Source organism: Phyllobates terribilis, unplaced genomic scaffold (assembly GCF_046119375.1).
Source record: "Phyllobates terribilis strain yellow unplaced genomic scaffold, ASM4611937v1 Scaffold_4__5_contigs__length_816908805, whole genome shotgun sequence".
Taxonomy (NCBI): Eukaryota; Metazoa; Chordata; class Amphibia; order Anura; family Dendrobatidae; genus Phyllobates; species Phyllobates terribilis.
In genome coordinates this window covers 79,462,697-79,489,445 of record NW_027362764.1, presented here as the reverse complement: position 1 = coordinate 79,489,445, position 26,749 = coordinate 79,462,697, and the positions used below count along the sequence as shown (strand labels likewise).

The 26,749-nt window shown below is 48.9% G+C and overlaps 1 protein-coding gene across 1 annotated transcript in view; it reads right to left on the bottom strand.

The window, feature by feature from the left end:
- MYO3A (myosin IIIA) overlaps window positions 1–26,749 on the bottom strand; it is a 308,489-nt gene that overhangs the window by 17,559 nt on the left and 264,181 nt on the right. The window contains exon 32 of the mRNA XM_073677531.1: window positions 8,100–8,188. Coding sequence (XP_073533632.1) covers window positions 8,100–8,188 — 89 coding nt within the window. The remainder of the gene's footprint in view (window positions 1–8,099; window positions 8,189–26,749) is intronic.

The window sequence follows — 26,749 nt, the reverse complement described above, 5'->3', positions numbered from 1 at the left end:
GTTGTTTTGTGGCAGACAATCAAGAGGGGTGGTCTGAGTTTCTGCCACTCACAGAATTTGCTCTTAACAACCATACATCCTCCTCTGCTGGGTGTTCTCCTTTTTTTGCTGTACTGGGAGACATCCGTCTTTTGGTTCGTTCTCCCAATTGGGGTCGGCGGTGCCGGAGGAGGAGAATTTTTCCAATGAATTGGAGAGAGTTTGGACTAATGTACGTTGTAACCTTCAAGAGTCTAACAAAAAGTCCAAGAAGTATTTTGACAGGAAACGTAAAGAGGTTTTGTTTACTGTGGGTGACATGGTTTGGTTGTCCTCAAAGAATCTGCGGTTGAGGATTCCCTCTAAAAAATTGGGTCCTAAGTTTGCGGGGCCATTTAAGGTGCTTCAGGTGGTTAACCAGTCTGCTGTTAGGTTGGAGGTCCCCACCTCCTGGAAGATTAATCCTGTGTTTCATGTTTCCTTGTTGAAAAAGGCTGATGTATCGGATAGGGATGCCACTGTCACAGTTCATCCTGTGGTGGAAGACGGCGAATATGAAATTTCTCTCATCCTGAATTATAGATGGCATAGAGGGAGATTGCAGTATCTCGTCGCTTCGAAAGGTTTCGGTCCCGAGGATAACTCTTGGGCAAAGGCGGATGATGTCTCTGCCCCTAGACTTGTCAGAGCTTTCCACAGGAGATTTCCGGATAGGCCTAGGCCTGGAGGATCCGGAGGATCCACATAAAAGAGGGGGTACTGTTAGAACCCTCCTGTTTGTTTTTGTTTCTATCTGGTCTTTTGCGGTCACGTGACCATCTGCCTATATATTCCAGATCCGCCCTTCTGGCTTTGCTGGACTTCAGTGTTGTTTAGACTGTCTCTCTAGCCAGGTGCTTTTGTGCCTATCTCTATCTAGTTCGCTTGGTCCTCTGGGACCTCTAGTACTTTTTGTCAGTTTGTCTTTTTGCTTTGCAACAACTTCTGTTAGGAGGTGTCCCATTTTTGTCCCAGTCCTTAGCTCTTTTAGGGACCCCTCCCTTTATTCCATAGGTCTCCGTTCAGACTAGCCGAGGACGAAGGCGGGTCTGTTCACAAAGAACAGGCAGCCTGCTACAACGTAGGGACTCAGCTTAGTCCTATTGTAGGGACAGCTCTCCCCATCTTTCCTTAGTTTATGTTGCAGATCATAACACTCTCCTTACTATAAAACAACACACATCATTAACTCCTTTAACACATACATAGCACAATTCACATTACACACTACAACAACACTTGTTCCCCAAGGAAGAATCGCGTGCAATATGTCCATCTCCTTACAGGTGAATGCTGTAAATTTTGTGACATAAATTACGATGAACCTGTCAGACACATCCACTTTTCAAAAAGTTGGTTGAGCTGGTCAGGACTGGAGGAAAAATGCGTTGCACAAAAATTTAGTGACATTTTAAACATAATTCTGCTGAAAACTGATCAATCAGGGTCATAGATATTTATATAAATAGAAGGGCACATACATGGATAAGTAAAAACCACAATTTCTTTGCTTCACGGGAGAGGAACGAGGGCAAGTATTAAATGACACAGGTTGAATAAGGCAATAAAAGACATGCTTGAACTGAATGTATTTTAGTTTGGTGAAGTAGAAGCAGATCCAGCTCACCGGACATGAAAGTAAGTAAAATCTTGAAATTTATTTAGTCCAATGTTAAAATCATGTAAATCTTATATAAATGCGTGAGTACATGTTGTCCATAATCCAATTATAGGAGAAGAAAGGGGAACATAGGATACAGTGACGGTTTACTAGACGCGTTTCGAACATGTTCTTAAACTAGGTATAAATATATACATGTATACTATTAGTTTGGTACATTAAATGAGATGGAATTGTGTTTTTACTTGTTGTTTGTGTAGCATCAGCGTCTCTGCTTCCTGCCGGGCAGAGACGCCGTTCCCCTCACCGCCACGGCCCTGGTCCGGCGTCTTCCGGCTCCCGTCCTGCAGCTACTGTGGCGCGCACTGCGATCAGCTTCCCGGGCACTGCGCTTAGGGCGCGCGTGTGCGCCCCCTCCCTCTTAAAGGGGCCGCGCGCGCCGTCCTAAAAAGTCCCCGGCCAATGGCCGGAGGACTTCCCCTATTTAAAGCACCTCGTCCAATATGGAGGTGCCTGTGCAATGGTTGTTGTTCCGTGTGCTAACACTTGCTTCAGCCCTCAGTTCCCACTGCCTGTCAGTCCTGCCCGCCAGTCTACCTGTCAGTCCTGCCCGCCAGTCTGCCTGTCAGTCCTGTTCACCTGTCTGCCTGCCAGTTACCTACCGTGCTCACCAGCCTGCTTACCTGGAAGCACCTGCCTGTTACCTGTTGTGCCCGCCAGCCTGCTTACCTGGAAGCACCTGTCTGTTACCTGTTGTGCTCGCCTGCCTGCCTACCTGGAGCACCTGCTTGTTACCTGTCGTGCCCGCTAGGTTGTCTACCCAGACCACCCGTCAGCCTTCCAGCCATGCTCATCCGCTGTACAGTCAGTTCCTGCCATCTGACCCATGGGAGTCACCTGCTCTCACACAAGGTCGGTCCCAGAGAGGCACCTGGTCCCCCTGCTCGCTCCCTCCCTGGTTCACGGAGTCGATTGAGCCGCCGTGCGACCTTGGTCAGGCCGAGTAGGTACTTAGTCACGCCCCTCTGGTCCCTCCTTGCACCGTAGCACAGAGGTTCCACCACCCAGACCCGTAACAGTTTGCACAGGCCATGGAACCCAGTGGCCCCCAGGCTCCTTCGCTCTCTGACCTGTACCAGGAGGTCTAACGTCAGAGATCCCAACAGGAGACTATCCTGTCCTATCTGCGGTCAGTCAACTCTCGCCTGGACACGCTGTCCACCTCGTCTGTGTCCGTCTCTAGCCGAGTGGCACCCGCTCCGGCGGCACCTCAACCTACTGGCGCTATGGCAACCGGCTCTGGACTCCGGTTCTCTGCGCCTCCACGCTTTGGTGGTGACCCAGTCTTACATTGAGGCTTCTTAAATCAGTGCACGCTGCACTTTGAACTCCTGGCACATCAGTTCCCCTCCGACCGGGCCAAGGTGGCGTTCATCATGTCTCACCTCACCGGGGAGACATTGGCATGGCTAAACCCTCTGTGGGAGAGAGGGGATCCCCTGGTGTCCGATCTTCCGGCTTTCCCCACTGCCTTCCAGAAGGTCTTCGATGAGCCCGGAAGAAAAACTTCTACTGCCTCCTCACTTCTCTGTCTCCGCCAAGGGAGTCTCACCGTGGGCCAATATGCTATACATTTCCGTACCCTTGCATCAGAGCTTGCCTGGAACAACGAGGCCCTGGTGTCCACCTTCTGGGAGGGCCTTTCCGGATTGATCAAGGATGAGCTAGCCGGTCATGACATCCCTTCCACCCTGGACGACCTGGTGTCATTAGCTACCCGGATTGACATCCATTTTTTGGAACGAGCTAGGAGACTACCCGGGAGAGAAGATTTCCGCGTCTCGCTTATGTATTCCAAAATCCTGCTTCCCAACCAGCAATTCCCTGGGCATGCTCGCCTGAACCATGCAAATTGACCAAACCAAGATGGTCAAATCTCGCCAGGAGACGCGCCGAGCCGAGGGGAGTTGCTTCTACTGTGGCAGTAAAGAGCATCAGATCTGTTCCTGCCCGGTGAAGCCGGAAAAACTCCAGTGTCTAAGACCATTTGGAGAGGTCGTCTTAGGCAAGAGTAAATCGTCTCCGTCCTTGACTCTATCTGTTTCCATTTCCAGTAGTGAGATCCACTTCTTTGAGACCGCCCACCTGGATTCCGGAGCCACTGGGAATCTCATTTCTCAGGCTCTTGTGGAGCCATACGTCTGGCTGAACCATTGGCGGTCGCTTGCGTTGATGGGAGACTTCTTCCGGAGACCATCTTGCTCATCACAGAGCCTGTAACCCTTCAGGTGGGAATACTACACTTGGAGAAGATCTCCTTTCATGTGCTGTCCAGTCTCTCTCACTCCCTCTTGCTTGGTCTACCCTGGTTACAGAGACATGAACCTGTCCTGAATTTGAGGTCTGGTGAAGTGCTCCGTTGGGGGCAGGAATGCCACGAGTTCTGCCTTGTTCCGGTTCATCCAGCTCGACCTCCATCTACTCCGGCTAATCTACCTGGTCTGCCGGCACCCTACTGGTCCTATGCGGACGTCTTCGACAAAAAGGAGGCAGAGACACTTCCACCTCATAGGCCGTATGATTGCCCAATCGACCTGGTACTTGGTGCTTCTCCTCCCCGCGGGCGTCTCTACCCCTTGTCGCTGGCTGAGACCCGGGCCATGTCTGAGTACATAGAAGAGAATCTTGCTAGGGGATTCATCCAGAAATCTACCTCCCCGACTGGAGCAGGATTCTTCTTTGTTAAGAAGAAAGACGGCTCACTAAGTCCCTGTATCGATTACAGGGGTCTTAACCAGATTACCATCAAGAATAAGTACCCCCTGCCTCTCATCTCGGAGCTGTTTGACCGCCTCAAAGGCGCGAAGATCTTCACCAAGTTCGATCTTCGTGGGGCATACAATTTGGTCCGGATCCGCCAGGGAGACGAGTGGAATACGGCATTCAACACCCGAGATGGTCACTATGAATATCGCGTGATGCCCTTTGGTCTCTGTAATGACCCGTCTTCCAGGAGCTGGTTAACGACATCTTCCGTGATCTCCTGTATTCTTGCGTGGTGGTGTACTTGGACGATATCTTGGTCTTCTCTCCGGACCTGCCCACACACCGGAGGATTGTTTGTCAGGTTCTGCTAAGGCTCCGGCAGAATCGCCTATATGCAAAATTTGAGAAATGCCTCTTCGAGTAGACCTCCCTTCCGTTCCTGGGCTTTATTATCTCCGAGACTGGTCAGCGGATGGATCCCAAGAAGGTTTCTGCCCTCTTAAAGTGGCCCCGACCGGAGGGGTTGAAGGCGATTCAGCGATTTCTGGGCTTCGCAAATTATTACCGCCTCTTCATCCCTCATTTCTCCTCCAGGACCGCTCCCATCTCCGCGCTCACCCGTAAGGGAGCAAATCCCAGGGAATGGACTTCCGAAGGGGAGGAGGTCTTCGTCTCCCTAAAACAAGCCTTCTCCTCTGCCCCTGTGCAGGACCATCCGGATTGCAACAAGCAGTTCTTCCCGGAGGTTGATGCATCCTCCTCTGGAGCCGGAGTGGTGCTCACCCAGAAATCCCAGTCCGGGAGAATGGTAACCTGCGGCTTCTTCTCCAAGCTCTTCTCCTCATCCGAGCGCAACTACTCCATAGGAGATCGTGAGCTGCTAGCCATCAAATTGGCACTGGAGGAGTGGCGTTACCTACTGGAGGGGGCTCTGCTCCCAGTGGTCATCTACACTGACCACAAAAACCTGGCCTATTTACAAAACGCCCAAAGACTTAATCTGCGTCAGGCTAGGTGGTCTCTATTCGTTGCCCGATTCTGCATCACTCTGCATTACCACCCGGCAGACAAGAACATTAAGGCTGACGCTTTATACCGCTCGTTCCTGTCCACTGACCAAGAGGAGGAGCCTCTACATATCATCGACCCCTCCAAAGTAATGACTGTGGCTCCGTTTGACCTGTCTCTTCTTACACCTGGTAAGTCTTTTGTGGCGGTTCCAGATCGTAAGAAGGTTCTACTCTGGGGCCATTCATCCAAACTAGCTGGTCATGCTGGTCAGAGGAAGACCTTTCTGCTCATCGCCCGACATTACTGGTGGCCTTCTCTGCGCAAGGATGTTGCGGACTTTGTCGCGGTTTGTTCCTGCTATGCCCGTAACAAGGTTCCCCGGCACCTTCCATCCGGCCGTCTCCTTCCTCTTCCCATGCCTTCTGCTCTGTGGCAACACATAGCTATGGACTTCATTACGGATCTCCCTGTCTTTGCCGGTTGTACCGTCATTTGGGTGGTCGCTTGGGTGGCTTCTCTAAAATGGCCCACTTCATCCCTCAGCCTGGTCTTCCATCTGTATCTGTGCGAGCCAAGGACTTCATCCATCACATCTTCTGTCTTCACGGCCTACCCCTCCACATTGTGTCTGATCGTGGGGTTCAGTTCACTTCGCGCTTCAGGAGAGCTACGTGCAAGCTGCTGAACATCTCCTTGGATTTTTCCTCTACTTATCACCCTCAATCCAATGGTCAAGTGGAACGTATCAACCAGGCCCTAACCAGTTTTATCCGGCACTTCATCAATGCTCACCATAACGATTGGGTTGAGCTCCTGCCCTGGGCCGAGTTCTCCTATAACAACCATGAGAGCAAGTCTTCTACTAAATCCCCGTTCTTTGTGGTCTACGGTCAACACCCCCGGATTCCGTTTCCCGTCTCCTCTTCTGTGGACAATCCTGCCGCGGAGTCTCTTGTCAGCGAATTTTCGGCAATTTGGGAAGACACTAGATCTGCACTTCTTCAGTCCTCCGAGCAGATGAAGAGGCATGCTGATAAGAGACGTCTGGATCCTCCTCAATTCCGTCCGGGAGACAAGGTCTGGCTTTCCTCCAAATATGTTCGTCTCAAGATACCTTCCTATAAGTTGCGTCCGCTGTTCATCGGTCCGTTCGAGGTTCTGAACCAAATCAATCCCGTGGCCTACAAGCTGAAACTCCCGGTCACCTTACGGATTCCCAAATCCTTTCATGTATTCCTCCTCAAACCTGTTGTCCTTAATTCCTTCTCTGATGATCCAAGTACCACTCCAGCTCCAGTCTCCGCTGAGGATGTCTTTGAGGTAGAAAACATTTTGGCCATCAAGAGGGTAAGAGGAAAGACTTTCTTTCTTGTGGATTGAAAGGGGTTTGGCCCGGAGGAGAGGTCTTGGGAACCCAGGGAGAACATTCATGCCCCTCATCTTCTTAAAAAATTTTTCTCGGGCTTAAAGAAGGGGGGGCATAAAGGGGGGGTACTGTAGCATCGGCATCTCTGCCTCCTGCCAGGCAGAGATGCCGTTCCCCTCACCGCCACAGCCCTGGTCCGGCGTCTTCCGGCTCCCGTCCTGCAGCTACTATGGCGCGCACTGAGCGCAGCTTCCCGGGCACTGTGCTTAGGGCGCGCGCATGCCCCCTCCCTCTTAAAGGGGCCACGCTCGCCATCCTAAAAAGTCCCCGGCCAATGGCCGGAGGACTTCCCTATTTAAAGCACCTCCTCCAATATGGAGGTGCCTGTGCAATGGTTGTTGTTCCGTGTGTTAACACTTGCTTCAGCCTTCAGGTCCCGCTGCCTGTCAGTCCTGCCCGCCAGTCTGCCTGTCAGTTCTGCTCGCCAGTCTGCCTACCAGTTACCTGCTGTGCTCACCAGCCTGCTTACCTGGAAGCACCGGCCTGTTACCTGTTGTGCTCGTCAGCCTGCTTACCAGGAAGCACCTGTCTGTTACCTGTTGTGCTTGCCTGCCTGCCTACCTGGAGCACTTGTCTGTTATCTGTCGTGCCTGCTAGGTTGTCTACCCGGACCACCCGTCTGCCTTCCAGCCGTGCTCATCCACTGTACCGGTCAGTTCCTGCCATCTGACCCATGGGAGTCACCTGCTCTCACACAAGGTCGATCCCAGAGTGGCACCTGGTCCCCTTGCTTGGTCCCTGTATTATTTCCAGAGACAACAAAAGACACAGGTGTCTAAATTGAAACTGCCAATCCTTCGGTCCTCCATCATCATCTGTCAGGGGACCCCCATACTAATTAGATGGCGGGCTGGTCCCATCAAAATCGATGGGTTTGATCAACTTTTATTTAGTCGGTATTATTTGGGACTTTAGATTTGGATCCAGACACAATAGGACCTGGGTTGCCCGAAAAGTTTTATTTCTGACTCATTGCTCATGTCCAACTGTCCAATTCCAGTATGTTTATGAACTAAGAGAAACAAGATTAGATTCCCATTCATTTTTTAAGATTTGCTGTTTTAAAAGAAATGTAAATTAATTTGTCAAAAATTAGATGTAAAATAAAAAATATATTGTAAAAGGTTACGTAGGTAGGAGTGAAAAACTTAGTTGATCGGTCTAAAAAAAAACGTAGTTAATTGGGTTTTCGATCATTACCTCTTTCAGTTATTTGTCAAATTAAAATATTGTCATGAAATAGCCATATGGACTTACATGTAGGAGATTGTAGTATGTAGACTCATCTGGGCTGGTTAAGGTCTTTGGTTTTTGTCTTCTTGGAGCCCTCTGGGGTTTAACATCATCTAATCCAAAGCAATAATAATTACAAATCAAATTAACAGTAATTAACTAGAAACTGCAGAATAGACATAATATGATGCTTCTATTTCATACTAAAAATATGTAATGGCCCCACAACTATCACATGTCAATTATAGTGCTAGTCTCCCTCATTTGGGCCCATAAGCATAATGAACCTCGATTGAGCCCGTGCCATAGAGGGGCCCGTCGACACCATCAACTACTGCAGCTGGATATGTGTCCACAGATGGGGGACATTATACCAGAAAGGGGCTCAGGTTGTGGGACATTACACCAAAAGGGGAACCAGGATGTTGGACATTATACCAGGAAGGGGCCCAGAATGTTGGACATTGTGACTGGAAAGGACCCAGGATGGGGAACATTCTTACTAGAAGGGGAACAGGGTGTTGCACATTATTACGGCCCAGGGACCAGAATGGGGGACAGTATTACTGGAAGGGGCACAAGATGGGGAAAATTATTACCGGAAGTGGCTCAGGATGGAGGACATTATGCCAAGAAAGGGGCCAAGGATGAGTAACTGAGTGACGTTAGTTCAAGATGGGGGACATTATTACATTATGGGTGGGCAACATGTATGTCTTTATAAGATTTAGAATGCTACAAGGGCTAATACATCTGACCAGCATGTAGGTGGGGGCCCAGGTTCAAATTTTGCACCGGGACCCATCAGACTCTAGCTACGCCACTGTTTGGGCCCCATTAGGCTCCAGTGTAAGTTTGCCTTAGACTTCAGCAACCCCTCTAGTTAGATCCGGGCAGGTAATTATTGGAAATAGCTGTCACTTATCACTCATGTTCTATATCTTTCTGTGCAGTTTTGGATTAGAAAAGACAAAGCTGTGTTGGTTATTATGTTATGGGCCACATCAGGTTTTCCCTTAGCACCAGTTCTATAAATGTCTTCAATTTATTCTTTTGCTGCTGCAAATCATTTCTCTGATTGTGACAGCTTTCTAATTAAACAGTGTAATTCATTAAAAGATTTGTAAACCCCTGGTCACAAGTAAATATTTATGGGCGCCTCAGGGACTTGAGGAAGCGTGTCGTACCTTGCTGGTGAATCATCTCATATTATTGCCTTAACTGGAAAAGTAAAATACTGCAGTCTACAATCCCGAAAGTAAAAATACTGATTAATCTTTTATTTTTTATTTTTTAAAGCTGAATCAAGATTAATTTTAGGGAAAGCATAAGAGGTGGTGCCTAGGGGTCTTTATTACCTAGTGACCTTTACCAGCCAGCACTTCTGCTTGAATACAGTACCTTAATGAGTTTGGCTGTTATTTGACATGGCTGCTGACATTTGTCTCGAATCAGATGTGTAACCTGAAGCTTCTGGGCCTCAATACAAAACTGATCTACCTTGAGCCATTTATACAAAGAACTGGAGCTTGGGTGCAACGGCACAGCCCTTCCTCATAGGTAATATAGTTCTGTGGTGGCACTCCCTACATTGAGATGGGTTGGTGGAGGGTATTAGTATGCACTGCCAGCATTTCCGACCCCTCCGCTAGCCTACAACACTGGAACATGAATTACAGATTTCTTTTTTAAGCTGTGGTTTTGTAGAACAAAAGAAGAAGATAATGTTTTCTTGATATACTAAGTAGATACGCTGCATAAAATTGTCTGCAAATTTTAGGTGTAAACATTCCAAAAGCATAGCTCTTAAATGGATGGTTGATGAGGGTCGGACAACTGCAACTGAAGGAATGGCTATCCCCCTCCATCCGTCCAATAGAAGTGAATAAAGCCGTGGTCATGTATGGACATTCACAGTCCCATTCACTTGAATAGAACTAAGCTGTAATAATCTGCATTACAAGGTACAGTCCGTCAGCTGCTTGGCAGGGAATCCAGAGTCAGACCCTACCGATCTGATATTGATGGTCTGTCCTAAGGATAGGCAATTAGTATTGTAATCCCTTTGATTCGTTTATAGTCAAAGACAACACTGTAACTCAAGTTACCTTTATAACATTTATTATAGTATTAATGTTAATGCTTTTTGGAGCCCCAGTTCTGATCAATGTGGGTCCCAGTGGTCAAACAAGAATTGATAGGGAAGTTATCCTCTATCCCTTGCATGGGGTAGAACTTCCAAATTTAAGAATACTTTAAATATGTATTAAACATTAAAGAGCATACGTCAATAGGATGAACCCTCCTAAATCCGTCCTTTCCTCAACCCTAACTCTACTAAACTGCTTGTGCATGCCCTCATCATCTCCCGCCTCGACTATTGCAACATCCTCCTCTGTGGCCTTCCTGCTAACACTCTCGCACCCCTCCAGTCCATCCTCAACTCAGCTGCATGACTTGTTCATCTCTCGCCTCGCTACTCCTCTGCTAAGCCACTTTGCAAATCGCTTCACTGGCTCCCAATTGCACAGAGCATCCAGTACTAACACTGACCTACAAAGCCATCCATAACCTCTCTCCTCCGCACATCTCTGAACTAATCTCCTGATATATTCCCTCACGTAACCTCTGGTCCTCCCACAACCTCCTTCTCTCCTCCACATTTATCCGTTCCTCACACAATCGCCTCCAAGATTCCTCCCGAATATCCCCCATACTCTGGAATTCTCTGCCTCAACATGTCCGATTATCCACCACATCCGGATCCTTCAGATGGAACCTGAAAACCCATCTCTTCAAGAAAGCTTACAGCCTGCAATGACCACACTGCCTCCTCAACAACACCGGAGCTGCTGCAACCCCCCAACCTACTGTCTCCTCCCCATTCCCGTAGAATGTAAGCCCACAAGGGCAGGGTCTTCTTTCCTCCGTACCAGTCTATCATTGTTAGTTTGTTTACTGTAGTAATATTCTAACTTTGTATGTAACCCCTTATGTACAGCGCCATGGAATCAATGGCGCTATATAAATTAATAATAAAAATAATAAGTTGTCTATATGGGCATGCAGGTCATAGAAAGTTGAATAAAATGATACCTTAATATCTGCGCTCCGATAATTTATTCCCCAAAAATCCACATTTTTCTAAGTATGTAATGAGCTGTTAAGATCTATGGGCTAGGCATAGATCTCCCTGAGAATCTGCCTCTAGAGCTTATTTTACATTAAAGGTGGTGTTACTGTAGCACCCCGAGGGCTCGGTTGCTACAGAGGTATTGCATCTCATCCAGATGTGTGATATCTCACTTCCAGGTAAGGATGGAGTGTGGATCAGGACCCTGACACCTGCATGCATTACACCACATTTCCGGGGGGGCAGGGCGACCGATATGCTCCAAGTAGAGCACGACAGTCCCTGTCCCTGGCTGGAGTGGGGGGAGGGAACACCGAGGAAGGGGGTACCCTGTAGTGCAGGAGCAGGGAGGAAGCAGTTCCAGGGTGCACCTAGAGGGAGGTATAAAAGGTGGGTACCATCTTAGATCGGTGGTTAGTTCAGTGAGAGAAGAAGAGGGAGCAGGAGGTGGGAGCAGAGGCTCTGCATGGGCTCTGCTCTGCAGGCAGGCCTAAGAGAGAGGCTGGGGCCTGGAGGAAGCAGAAGGAAGGAGATGGAAGGAAGAGGAGCGGAGGAGGCTTCAGAAACAAGGAACGAAGGGACCCCAGGGGTGCGGACCGGTGAGTCGCCACTGCACGCCCGAATCTACCTGCGTAGAAGGGTCAGGCCAAAGGGGGAGACCGGTCCCCGAAACTAGTGGAGGCGGGGAACTACCCTCAGCTAGAAACCGGAGGCTGTGACATTTCACGTGGCGCAGCCCTTTGCTACACCCGCTAGGAAGGCTCCATATAGGGTCAGGGAAACTGGCGCCAAGTTTACCAAGAGAAGGCCTGCGCTCTGCAGTGTCTATGAAGGATGGCATGCTGGATGGCAGCGCTCAGCTGCGATCCAGCCTGTCATCTCAATGCCATCCCAGCGTGGGAGAATTCTCCTGCTCAAGCGCTGAGCGCTGAGAATTTTCCCACGCTGTCAGTGACGTGCATGAGGTGAGCTGAGTTCATTGGACATGAGCTCACCTCATGAACGTCACTGACAGCGTGGGAAAATTCTCGTGCACTCACCGCATGCGCAGGAGAATTTTCCCACACTGTCAGTGACGCGCATGAGGTGAGCTGAGTTAATTGGACATGAGCTCACCTCATGCACATCACTGACAGCGTGGGAAAATTCTTCTGCACTCACCGCATGCGCAGGAGAATTTTCCCACGCTGTCAGTGACGTGCATGAGGTGAGCTGAGTTCATTGGACATGAGTTCACCTCATGCACGTCACTGACAGTGTGGGAAAATTCTCCTGCACTCACCGCATGCGCAGGAGAATTTTCCCACGCTGTCAGTCACGTGCATGAGGTGAGCTGAGTTCATTGGACATGAACTCGACTCATCTTTAAGCCGTCACAGCCAGACACTGAGGAGCGCAAGCATGCCTGCGCTTCTCAGTGTCTGCCACATGGCAAGCTGGATGGCAGCGTTCTGCTGCGGTCCAGCCTGTCACGTGAATGTAGCAGAGCTGAAGCTGTCGTGGGAACCATGGAAAGGTAAGGATGATGTTGCTTTATTACTTTACTTTTATTGCAGGAGATCGTTGGCTTCAGCTGGAATGGGCGTGATGGTAAGTATGGTTTAATTTAGAATAATAAAGAATTGTGTGTTTATTTCAATTAAAGGACTTTATTCTGGGTGTTTGTGTTTTTTTGTAACTTTGACTATGGGGTTAGTAATGGGGGTGTCTTATAGACGCCTCTCCATTACTAACCTGGGCTTGATGTCAGCTGGCATTATAAGCTGACATCAACCCCAACCCTATTACCCCACTGCCACCGCTACAGGGCAGTGGGAAGAGCGAGGCTAAGTGCCAGAACTGGCGCATCCTATGGATGCGCCATTTCTGGGGCGGCTGACGGCTGGTGTTTCTAGCCTGGGAGGGGGCCAATATTCATGGCACCCTTCCTGGGCTATTAATATCAGCCCCCAGCTGTCTGCCTAGCCTTTGCTAGCTATTAAAATAGGGGGGACCCCATGTCATTTTTTTGGGGGTCCCCCATTTTAATAGCTAGTAAAGGCTAGGTATTCAGCTGGGGGCTGATATTAGTAGCCTAGGAAGCTCCGTGGGTATTACCCCCTTCCCAGGCTTCAAACATCTACCCCAGCCGTCTGCTTAACCTTCGCTAGAGACTAAAATTACGGGGAACCCCACGCCAATTTTTTTTTTAATAAATCCTTTATTTTAACACTAAATGACAAGTACAGTAATCAACACTATCACTATACTTCTTATATATGTGACTGACATGTTTCTATGTATCTAATCTATGTGTGATGCTCTATTCTTTCTGTTATAAATTGTCGGGTACCGATGCTGAATTGCCGGCCGGCTTTTTTAAAGAGACGGTGCATGAAAACACTAATATTTTTTTTAATAAATCCTTTAATACTAAATGACAAGTACAGTAACCAACACTGTTACTGTACTTCTTATATATGTGACTGACATGTTTCTATGTATCTAATCTATGTGTGATACTCTATTCTTTCGGTTCTAAATTGTCGGGTACCGGTGTATGCCGCTGCTGAATTGCCAGCTTTTCATGATTCACTGTGAGCACTGTTCCCATCGATTTGGGCAACCACTGTAATGCCACAACCACCATGGCTGTGGCATTACAGTGAGTGGCAGACAATCCCTGCATGATTGGTGCTCTAAATAGCGCCAGACATTCAGGACACGCTTTTGGTGCACGAACAGTTATCGAACATAACCTCGAACAGCCGAATTTTTTGCAAATCGTTCGCGTTCGTCGAACAACTCGAACACCGCCCAAAACAGCTCGAATTTGAGATTGGCGAACAGTTCTAGTCGAACACCGCTCATCTCTAGATACCATTCTAAAAACTGCACCCTTCAAAGTTCTCAAATCCACATTAAAGAAGTTTATTAACCTTTCAGGTGCTTTACAGGAATTAAAGCAACGTGGAAGGAAAAAATGAACATTTTAATTTTTCCCACAAAAATGTTCATTTAGCCCCAAATTTTGCATTTTTACAAGGGTAACAGGAGAAAATGAACCATACAATTTGTTGTGCAATTTCTCCTGAGTACGCTGATGTGACACCCCAGGGGTCTGGTTGCCACAGTGATAGAGATATTATGTCTGAGAGCAGGTGGGAGGTCCTTTGGTCAGGGATCCTGTGCATGCCACACCTCCTGCCCAGTCTTGGGAGGGGAAGAACTTCCCCTGTATAAACCCGGGGCTGAGGCAGGGTGAGTCAGACAAGGAGAGTGGAGACAAGAAGCAGCATAGGAAACAGGAGAGTTCCAAGGAGTCAGGGGCTGGCAGCTGCAGCGCTCGCCCTGACTAAGAAGATTCTTTACCGGACCCGGAGTCCGAGGCTGTGGGGACTAACTTCTACCCAGCAGCAGAATCCGTCAGGCAGGGGATTTCAGGTCCTCTGGCCCAGAAGCCCGAAGGCACGGTCACACGCGTGGGACCAGCACCGCCATCGTGGAGCGGAAGCCATTAGAAGGCCCCGAGTCACCGGCCATACGGGTGAGCACCACACGGTACACTCAGGGACGTGGGCTACTTACATCAGCTTCTAGCAAGGTAGCCAGAAGAGTACAGTCAGTTTGTGAGGCCTACAACTACGCCTGGCCAGGGGAGATCCCATCTGCTCAAAGACTGACCAGGCCCCGTTTGCTAGCAAGTACTCCGGGAGGGTCTATCGTTGTTACCAGTAAAGACCCTGAACTACACCGTACCGTCTCTGAGTGGTTCCTGCTACCCCCATCATCCACGTCGGCTGCCCTGAGGCCATACTCCTCCCGTTGGGGGTTATACTATCACGCTGCGCAATCCTACCACCGGCCTCAGCGGTCTGCCCTGCAGCAGCAGCTCCCTGGCTGCACTCAACGGGTGGCGTAGTCATCAACTATTTACTACTAATAGACTGCCGTCTAGTTTGACTCCCTGGGCACGGACCGGGTCACCGCCACGAGACTACAACCCTCCACTGATCCGGCTCCGGGTAGGCTCCCGCATGCGCAACGCAGCGCGACACAGGCCCAGGGGCGCGTCAACTTTGGCGTAGTCGGCAGGATTTCGTGCCCGCAACCACCGGGTACTGCGTGCCTGAAAAGCAAAGACTGTTCAAACTTACCAGTGGTGAAGGTTTCCCGCCATCCGGCGCCATCTTCTACCTTCTTCCCGCCATCCGCGAAGTTTTCCCGCCATCCGGCGCCATCTTCGACCTTCTTCCCGCCATCCGTGGAGTTTTCCCGCCATTGGACGCCATCTTGAGGACGCCGCGCGGGAAGAAGAGGGGCGTGGACTCCGAAAGCGCGCGAGAACTGAAGCCCCGCCTCACGTCCGGACGTTGCGTAAGGTCCTGGAAGGAGCCCAGCAGACGCCGACGTCACAGGAGCGCGACGGAAGGTCCTCAACCCTGACGATCCACTGCGGAGCCGCGGCCTACGGAAGAGGATCATCGCAAGGTAGGCCACGGTCCACTAGGGGGGAGGAAGATGTCGGATACGGAGGAGAGCTTCACTGCCTCAACCCCCGCCAGCGCTACCGCTGCTGCAGTTATGCCCTTCACCATGCCCTATATCCCGGGAGCAGCTTGGCTACCCCAGTACTCAGGGGAGTCACATACCCTGCATGACTTTAGAGAAAAGCTGGATAGCCTCTTCCAGGTGTACCCCCTCACAGAAGAGCAAAAAGTGAGCATACTGGTGGCCCAACTAACCGGGGCAGCCAAAAGGGAAGTAAAATCCTGGCCACCTGGGAGGAAGACTGTTGCAGGGATACTAACCCGGCTGAAGGACACCTTTGATACCCGCACCTCAGCCGAGATTAAGCTTAGATTCTACGGGTGCAAGCAGCGAGCGCATGAGAGTATAAGGGACTATGCACTAAACCTACAAGAGGCCCTGAGGGCCATAAAGCAGACCGACCCTGATGGGGTGGGAAACGAGGACAGGCTGTTGACTGAACAATTTATAGAGGGTTTATATTGCAATGCCCACCGAACCCAGTTGCGGGCAATGGCCTTACAGGATCCCCATCTGGACTTTGCACAGTTCAAGGACAGAGCCATCCGGGTGCTCCGAGAACCGGCACCAGGTGGCGTTGTGACCCACAGACGCCCCACTACCACTTACTACCAGGAGGCGGCGCCCTTGTCAGCAGGGCCTGTGGGAGCTGATGCGCAGGCTTTGGACAATGACCCGGCTCCAGACCTACACCATCAGGTCCAAGAGCTAGCTAAGAGCGTTGCTGCGCTAACCCGAACTGTGCAGTCTTTACAGGTTTCCACCCCAGGGAAGATCCAGCTGGCATCCGGACCGGAGGACATCCCGTGGCGTCGACCAAGGAGGACCCCACCGGCCAGAGGAAGACCCAGTGACCGATACAGCGAGGACGGACGACCCATCTGCCGCCGCTGCAATCAACCCGGACATATGGAAAGGTACTGTTCTTTAAACGGGCACAACCTGGGGTAGAGGGCCAACCCCCAGGAAAAAGATCACCAGGCCCATCGAACTGGCGCGACAGATATGTGGGAGGACGTCCAGTCTTGCCTGTGGTACTGGATGGCATTCCCATGAGTGGCCTACTGGATACCGGGTCACAGGTCACCACCATCCCGTACGTGCTCTTCAAGCAGTACTGGAATGACTCGGATATTACCCACTACCCTGACGACGACTTGAGTATCATCGCCAGCAATGGCCAGCCCGTGCCACAGATCGGATTTAAGGAGGTGGCCCTCAAAATCGGTAGAGTCGAACTGGCCGCACAGGGACTGATCATTGTAGATATTGATAAACATGAGAGTCACCCAAAAATAACTGTAGGAACTAACGTAATTGAAAATTGTCTTGCAGAGGTGATTTTCCTTTTACAGCAGGTTGCCAAGAACGCCAGCTCCGGCGAGCAGCGGGTGCTCCAGAAAGAGATCCGGGCACTGATGCAACGGCAACAAGTGGAACTCTCCGGCGGTGAGATTGGTAGCGTAAGAATGTGTGACCCTTTTCCTATTGCCATGCCCCCAAAAAGTGAAATGATGATTTGGTGCCGGGCAGCTATTGGTCTGAGAGGAAGAGATTACCAGGCAATGGTAGAACCAGTTTACTCAGACAGTAGGCCCACCATTTTGACAGCACGGGGGGTGGTCAATGTACGCCATGGGAGGGTGCCCATTCGCATAATAAATATCGGGGAGAGGGAAGTGTACCTGCCCCGGTATGCCACGCTAGCCAAATTATATACCACTAATCAAAATTCTATACAATCTGTGGAACCCTTGCCTCCATCTCACCCGGAGGAAGGTAACGGCTCTAAGAAAGACATGGAGGACTGGTGTCAGCAACTACATTTGGGTACTGATTCCACTCCCTCACATCAGAAACAAGGAGTCTATCGGGTGGTTCAAGAGTATGAGAGAGTGTTTAGTAAACACCCGTTAGACTTCGGGCGAGTCAAGGGGGTAGAACACCGCATCCCCACGGGAGATCATCCTCCCATAAAAGAGAGGTATCGACCCGTACCCCCTGCACATTACCAACACGCCAAGGGGATGCTTAGAGACATGAAGGAGGCTGGGGTAATCCGGGATAGCTGTAGCCCCTGGGCAGCCCCACTAGTTTTAGTCAAAAAGAAAGACAACACCATGAGGATGTGTGTAGATTACCGGAAAATCAACCGTATCACACACAAGGATGCGTACCCCTTACCAAGGATAGAGGAGTCATTGGCTGCTTTAAGATCTGCTAACTTCTTCTCTACCTTGGATCTCACTAGCGGGTACTGGCAGGTTCCTGTAGCAGAGGCGGACCGGGAGAAGACCGCATTCACCACCCCGATGGGACTTAGTGAGTTCACCTGCATGCCGTTCGGACTCTGCAACGCCCCAGGAACCTTCCAACGATTAATGGAGTGCTGTCTGGGCCATAGAAACTTCGAGACGGTCCTGTTGTACCTGGACGATGTCATCGTATACTCCAAAACTTATGAGGACCACCTGAAACACCTGGCGGAGGTGTTCGAAGCTCTGGCGAGTTACGGCCTAAAGGTGAAACCCTCCAAGTGTCACCTCCTGAAGCCAAAGGTGCAATACCTGGGACACGTGGTGAGCGCTGACGGAGTGGCTCCCGACCCCGATAAGATCACCGCAATTAAGGGATGGCCAAGCCCCTCCAGCGTAAAAGAAGTGCGGCAGTTCCTAGGGTTGGTAGGCTACTACCGAAGGTTTATTCCCGGTTTCACCAAAAAGGCAGCGCCTATGCAGGACCTCCTGATAGGCCAGTCCCGGAAGGCCAAGAACCAGAAGCCGCCCTTCAAATGGGAAGAGCTAGAAGAAGAGTCCTTCCGCCAGCTGAAGATGGCCCTCACGGGGGATGAAATCTTGGCGTACCCAGACTATAGCCAGCCCTTCATCCTCTACACCGACGCCAGTAACATCGGGCTAGGAGCCGTACTATCCCAGATTCAGCAGGGGAGAGAACGAGTGATCTCCTATGCCAGCCGAAAACTGCGACCCACCGAAAGGAACCCCGAGAATTACAGCTCATTTAAGCTAGAGTTCCTGGCCGTGGTATGGGCAGTCACCGAGCGCTTTAGGCATTACCTCGCTTCTTCCCGGTTCACCGTATACACGGATAACAACCCGTTGATACACCTGGACACGGCAAGACTCGGTGCCCTGGAGCAGAGGTGGATGGCCCGTCTGTCCAACTACGAGTTCACAATCAAATACCGGGCAGGACGCTCCAATACTAACGCGGATGCCCTGTCCAGGATGCCCAACCTGCCGGACGAAGGAGAAGATCCGGAGGGACTGGAAGAAGTTGAACTCCCTGCGTTCCACTGTCATGGGACTATCCAGTATTCCCACCGGGTAAGGGGTAAACAGGCTGCTACGTTGAACCCCTTACCCCACTACAACTGGGCGGAAACGCAAGACAGCGACCCTGCCGTCCGACTGGTGAAGGAGATGCTGACTCGGCCGGAGGCTCGACTTGAACCAGACGCTCCGGAGGAAGCCAAACAACTATGGGCGGAGAAGAGTCGACTATTCCTTTACAAGGGGAAGTTGTGCCGCAGAATGGTCAACTCCCGGACGCATGAACTACTCTGGCAAGTAGTGGTGCCACGAAGAGACGCAGCCATGGTGATGGAGGCATACCACGACGGAGCTGGACACTTCGGGTGGAAAAAGCTGGAGTTCCTGCTGCGCGAGCGGTTCCACTGGGTAGGCATGAGGGGAACCATCGAGAAGTGGTGCAGAGACTGTGGCCCGTGCAATCTGAGAAGGAAGGACCGGGCCAGCCAGAAGACTCCCCTGCAGTCCATCGTCACCCGGCAACCGTTGGAACTGGTAGCCTTGGATCATGTAAAACTGACCCCAAGCAGAAGTGGCTACGTCTACGCGTTAACCATCGTGGATCATTACTCCCGGTTCTTGGTTGTCGTCCCCGTCAAGGACTTAACGGCTCAAACAGCAGCTAGAGCCTTCCAGCAGCACTTCTGCCATCCACACGGGTACCCGGACCAAGTGCTGACGGACCAGGGACCTGCCTTTGAAGCGGAGGTCTTCCAGGAATTCTGCAATCTGTATGGCTGCCGGAAGATAAGGACGACACCCTACCATCCGCAAACTAATGGACTTTGTGAAAAAATGAACCAGGTGGTAATGGATCTGCTAAAAACATTGCCCCTGGAAGAACGCAGTCTGTGGCCTGAGAAGTTGCCCGATCTGGTGGACCTATACAACCACATCCCGGTAGGTTCCACCAACTGTACCCCGGCTTACCTAATGAGGGCGAGACCTGGTAAGTTACCTGTTGACCTGGAAATGGGAGTCCTGACACCTGAGGACACTTCACCAGAAACAGACTGGGACACAGAGAGGCAGCAGCAGTACCGGAGAGTACAAGAGAGCGTGGAGCGAAGTCTCTGTCAGGCTAGGGAAAGACAAGAGAAGACTTACAACCAGTATGCTCCCGCTGTTCCCCTGGTACCCGGAGAGCAGGTCTTGAAGAGGAAAAGACGGCTGCACAAGTTGGATGACCAGTGGGAGGAGGACCCGTACACCGTACTGCCCTCAAGCCACGAGAACCCGAAGGTCTGTACCATCAGTAAAGACGGAGGGGAAACCACAGCCATTGTATCCCGGGACCACCTGAAGAAGTGTCCCGAACAACTGAGGAACCCTGAAGAGGAACAAGAAGACCATCGACCCGTGGAAGAAAGGGAAGATATGGTTAGTACCGTGCTCGGGGACTTTCCTCAGTCTTGGACTCAAGTCAATGGTGCAGTTGTGGTACCCGTACTCACCTTCCTCCAACCATCATCCCAAGAACCTACGGAGCAACGGGTAGAGCTGGAAGAACAGCCGGTCCAGGAGGCAGAAGACTCCACACAAGCAGAACAGGAGAATCAACCCTCTGCTTATAATGAGCCTGCCGTACCCCTAGTGAGACAAAGAGCCGGTAGACAGCTGCCCAGTTTACCCTTGACAGCTCCTACACCCTGTAGTTCAGGGCCAGACAGTCAGCTCCGTAGGTCCACTCGGGCCACTAGAGGCCAGTTACCCGCACGCTGGAGAATTTAAAGTGTATAAATTGTTTTATCTATGTTTTTCTGTGTCTTGTTGCTTGTGTATAATTTTGTGTTTCTAGTTATTTTTAGGAAACCTTGGTGGATTTACCGGGAATCCTTGTATATAGTTGGAGCGTAACCCAGGATGGACTAGAGACTGTTAAGGACTCGGGGTAGGACAGACCCCTACCTGGTTACGTCTCCCTGTGTTGGTGAAATGGACACCTTTGCTTTTCTTCAAAGACTGCATCCGGTTGGGGACACGCCGTAACCATCTTATGTGTTTTTCTTATAGTATTGTTATTGTTATACTTTGTTATGTTTTTCTAAATGTGTTTAGTCCCGGAGTACTAAATTTCACTAGGGGGGAATGTGACACCCCAGGGGTCTGGTTGCCACAGTGATAGAGATATTATGTCTGAGAGCAGGTGGGAGGTCCTTTGGTCAGGGATCCTGTGCATGCCACACCTCCTGCCCAGTCTTGGGAGGGGAAGAACTTCCCCTGTATAAACCCGGGGCTGAGGCAGGGTGAGTCAGACAAGGAGAGTGGAGACAAGAAGCAGCATAGGAAACAGGAGAGTTCCAAGGAGTCAGGGGCTGGCAGCTGCAGCGCTCGCCCTGACTAAGAAGATTCTTTACCGGACCCGGAGTCCGAGGCTGTGGGGACTAACTTCTACCCAGCAGCAGAATCCGTCAGGCAGGGGATTTCAGGTCCTCTGGCCCAGAAGCCCGAAGGCACGGTCACACGCGTGGGACCAGCACCGCCATCGTGGAGCGGAAGCCATTAGAAGGCCCCGAGTCACCGGCCATACGGGTGAGCACCACACGGTACACTCAGGGACGTGGGCTACTTACATCAGCTTCTAGCAAGGTAGCCAGAAGAGTACAGTCAGTTTGTGAGGCCTACAACTACGCCTGGCCAGGGGAGATCCCATCTGCTCAAAGACTGACCAGGCCCCGTTTGCTAGCAAGTACTCCGGGAGGGTCTATCGTTGTTACCAGTAAAGACCCTGAACTACACCGTACCGTCTCTGAGTGGTTCCTGCTACCCCCATCATCCACGTCGGCTGCCCTGAGGCCATACCCCTCCCGTTGGGGGTTATACTATCACGCTGCGCAATCCTACCACCGGCCTCAGCGGTCTGCCCTGCAGCAGCAGCTCCCTGGCTGCACTCAACGGGTGGCGTAGTCATCAACTATTTACTACTAATAGACTGCCGTCTAGTTTGACTCCCTGGGCACGGACCGGGTCACCGCCACGAGACTACAACCCTCCACTGATCCGGCTCCGGGTAGGCTCCCGCATGCGCAACGCAGCGCGACACAGGCCCAGGGGCGCGTCACTGATACTCTATATGTGGAGGAAAACTAGTGTCTGGACTCACGGTAGGACTTGGAATGAAAGGAGCGCCATTTTATTTTTGGAGCGCAAAATTGGCTGGAATAGATAGCGGACACCATGCTGCATTTGCAGAGCCCCTGATGTGCCTAAACAGATCAAAACTCCCACAATTGATCCTATTTTGGAAACTGTACCCCTCAAGTAACTTATCTATACTTCTTAAGGAATTCATCTAGTGGTGTAGAGAGCATTTTTAACCCTTAAATGATTCACTAAATTGTATAACATTGGGCTGAATCAATGGAAAATCACCACTTTTTTAACTAAAATGTTACTTTAGCCCTATAGTTTTCATTTTTCAAAAGGGATAATAGGAAAAAATGGCCAATACCTCATACACACGTGGTCAAAATTGTTGGTACACCTCATTTAATGAAAGAAAAACCCACAATGGTCACAGAAATAACTTGAATGTGACAACAGCAATAATAAATTAAAAATCTATGAAAATGAACAAATGAAAGTCAGACATTGCTTTTCAACCCTGCTGCCAAAGAACTTTTTAAAAAATTAAACTCATGAAATAGGCCTGGACAGAAATGAAGGTACTCTTAACTTAATATTTTGTTGAACAACCTTTTGAGGCAATCACTGCAATCAAATGATTCCTGTAACTGTGAATGAGACTTCTGCACCTCTCTACAGGTATTTTAGCAAACTGCTCCAGTTGTCTCGTGTTTGAAGGTTGCCTTTTCCAGATGGCATGTTTCAGCTCTTTCCAAAAATGCTCAATAGGATTTAGGTCAGGGCTCATAGAAGGCCACTTCAGAATAGTCCAATGTTTTCCTCTTAGCCAGTCTTGGGCGTTTTTAGCTGTGTGTTTTGGGTCATTATCCTGTTGCAAGACCCATTACCTACGACTGAGATCAAGATTTCTGACACTGGGCAGCACATTTCTCTCTAAAATCCATTGATAATCTTGAGATTTCATTGTACCCTGCCCAGATTCAAGACACCCTGTGCTAGATGCAGCAAAGCAGCTCCAGAACATAACAGAGCCTCCTCCATGTTTCACAGTAGGGACAGTGTTCTTTTCTTGATATGCTTCATTTTTCCGTGTGTGAACATAGAGCTGATGTGCCTTGCCAAAAACTTCCATTTTTGTCTCATCTGTTCATAGGACATTCTCCCAGAAGCTTTGTGGCTTGTCAACATGTTGTTTGGCAAATTCCAGTCTGGCTTTTTTATGATTTTTTTTTTTAACAGTGGTGTTCTCATTGGTCGTCTGCCATGAAGTCCACTTTGGATCAAACAGTGACGGATGGTGCGATCTGACGCTGATGTTCCTTGAGCTTGAAGTTCACCTTTTTCCAACAATGGTGTTCTCCTTGGTCGTCTGCCATGAAGTCCACTTTGGATCAAACAATGATGGATGGTGCGATCTGACGCTGATGTTCCTTGAGCTTGAAGTTCATCTTTAATCTCTTTAGAAGTTATCCTGGGCTCTTTTGTTACCATTCGTATTATCTGTCTCTTTGATTTGTCATCAATTTTCCTCCTGCGGCCACATCCAGGGAGGTTGGCTACAGTCCCATGGATCTTACATTTCTGAATAATATGTGCAACTGTAGTCACAGGAGCATCAAGCTGTTTTGAGATGGTCTTATAACCTTTACCTTTAACTTGCTTGTTTATAATCTTTTTTCTAATCTCTTGAGACAACTCTTTACTTTGCTTCCTCTGGTCCATATTGAGTGTGGTACACACCATGTTACCACACAGCACAGTGAGTATCTGTAGCCCTATATACAGGCCCACTGATGACTACAAGATTGTAGACACCTGTGATGCTAATTAGCGGACACAACTTGATTTAACATGTCCCTTTCGGCACATTATTTTCAGTGGTACCATCATTTCTGTCCAGGCCTATTTCCTGAGTTTAATTTTTTTTAAATTCTGTGGAAGCAGGGTTGAAAAGCAATGTCTGACTTTCATTTGTTCAGGTCCATAGATTTTTAATTTACTATTACTTTTGTCAGATTCAAGTTATTTCTATGACCATTGTGGGTTTTTCTTTCATTAAACGAGGGGTACCAACAATGTTGACCACGTGTGTATGTGGTTGAAAAACTACTTTTTAGGCACAGTGCAAAACTCAGGAGGCAAGAAGCGCCATATTGTAGTGCACATTTTGCTGGAATGGTTTGAGGGTGCCGTGTCACATTGATAGAGCCCCTAAGGTGCCAGAAAAGCAGAACCCTCCCAAAAGTGACCTCATTTTACAAAGTACTCCTCTCAATGAATTAATCTAAGGGTGCAATGACAGAATTTTATACCATTAGGCGGTGAAGAAAAAATAATTACATTTTACCACAAAATTTTGTTTTAGCCCCAGATTTTATTGTCACACAGGAAAATGGGTAAAAATGCACCAAAATTTGTCACATAATTTCTGCTGAACGTAGCAATATCCCATATGTGTATGCACAGTACTGCTTAGCCACACGGCTTGACTTGCAATGGAAGGAGCGCTGTTTGACTCTTGGAGAACAAATCATAGAATAGTTTGCGGACTCCATATACAGAGTCCCTAAGTGCCAGAAGAGCAGAATCGCCGCTCAAGCGACATCATTTTGGAAATTACACCTCTCTTGGAATTTATCTATACTTGCATTGACGATTTTGACTCCATGAGTGTTTACCAGAAACAAACAGTAGTGAATGTTGCTGAGTGAAAATTGCAAATCTGCCATTTTAGTGCCTGTACATTGTAGTGCCCAGTACATTATAGTACCCATTCATTGTGCCCAGCTCGTGCTTCTGGAGATATGGACCCCGTAAATTAAGCAGGCTCTCATCTCTACAGGAATTCTAAATGTGGATGCTAACTGTGGTTTAAGCACACTGGAGCTCAGAAGGGAGTGGGGCATTTGGATTTTAGAGCACAGAATTCATTGGACTTCTTTTGGGGGGCGAGGAGTCATGGTGCTTTTCCAGATCCTTTGTAACATGGAAGCCCCTATGTTTCCACTGACAGATGATGGTCTTGAATGGGGACTTGCTTTTTTTGTGAATTGAGTTGAAGCTTTTATTGGGAATATTTTACATAATGTTTTGGATCACATTTATCCTGTGCTCTATGCTGAGCACTTACATCGGGGTTTCCATCTAAATCTCCAAGTGACGTGATTGAGATGAAACCCCCAAGGAGGCAGCAGAGTTACTCTGGACTCTGTCTGGCCTCTGTTCAGCGGTCTGCTTCTATTCAGAGGTGCACAAAAACTGTGGTTGACAGTGCTTTTATGCACGCTTAAAAAGACGAACACCTCGGGTCATAGGCTAGATGGCATCCACAGTGTCTCCATATGCCTCATTACAGGGAATCTTCTGCCAAGGGTCTGTCTGAATTATGTATTTCAGAAATTTACACAGAAACCTCAGTGCAAGTGCTCATCGTAGAGCGCAGGATAAATGTGAGCCGAGCCTTACTGTGATCTTTGGGAGGCAGAATGAACAAATCAACAGCAGGTGAAGAATTGGTTTTATTTATTTTTACGCCATTCCTCGCATGGTACAAGTGATTAGACAACTTTATTCTTTGGATCGGTATGATTACAGCAATACCAGATTCATATCTTTTTTATGTTTAGCAACTGTCACACACTAAAATACGCTTTTTTTTGCACAACAAAATTTTTGCATCTCCATATTTTGAGAGCTATAATTTTTCTAGATTTCTGCCGTAAGAGTCATGTGGGCTTGTTTTTTTGCGGGACGAGTTGACATTTCTATCGGTACCATTTTCGGTCTCATAATGTTTATTGATTCCTTTCTATTCCGAATTTTGGGAGGCAGAATGAACAAAAACCAGCAATTGAGGAATTTTTTTTGTTGTTGTTTTTTTTATGCCTTTCACCGTGTGGTAAAATTGATAAGGTAGCTTTATTCTTCGGATCAGTACGATTACAGCGATACCACATTTATATAGCTTTTTTATGTATTGCCATATTTACACAAATAAAAAACTATTTTATAGAAAAAATAATTGTTTTTGCATCACTAAATTCTGAGAGCTATAGCTTTTTTTATTTTTCTGCTGACGGAGCTGTACAGCGGCTTGTTTTCTGCGGGACAAGATGATGTTTTCAGCGAGAACATTATTATTTACATTCGACTGATGTATGATGAAAAAGCATAGTTTTTTTCTACTTTTTTCTTGCAGTGTTCACTGAAGGGGTTAACTAGTGGGACAGTTTTATAGGTCAGGTCATTCATCATCACCTCCCACAACTCCATATATGTATGGCAGATGTTATGAAGGGGTTAAGGTATCATTGTATCCAGCTTCCTATGACCTACGGTACATGCCCATATAGACGGCTTAGGAGGGTTCATTCTACTAACAAATTCCCTTTAAGAAAAGACTACACCATCAGAAAAGTAAAAAAAAAAACCACAAGCTTTACATACTGAACACCTTGAGCTTATGTTCACCAGGTATCAGTGCAGTATACTATGTGCCCGATTCATCATTTGTGTTTTTTAAGCCACTTTTCTGTTTTATCTTGCGGTATTTATTGACGATATTCTTCAAAATGGCGCGAGAGGTTTATGAA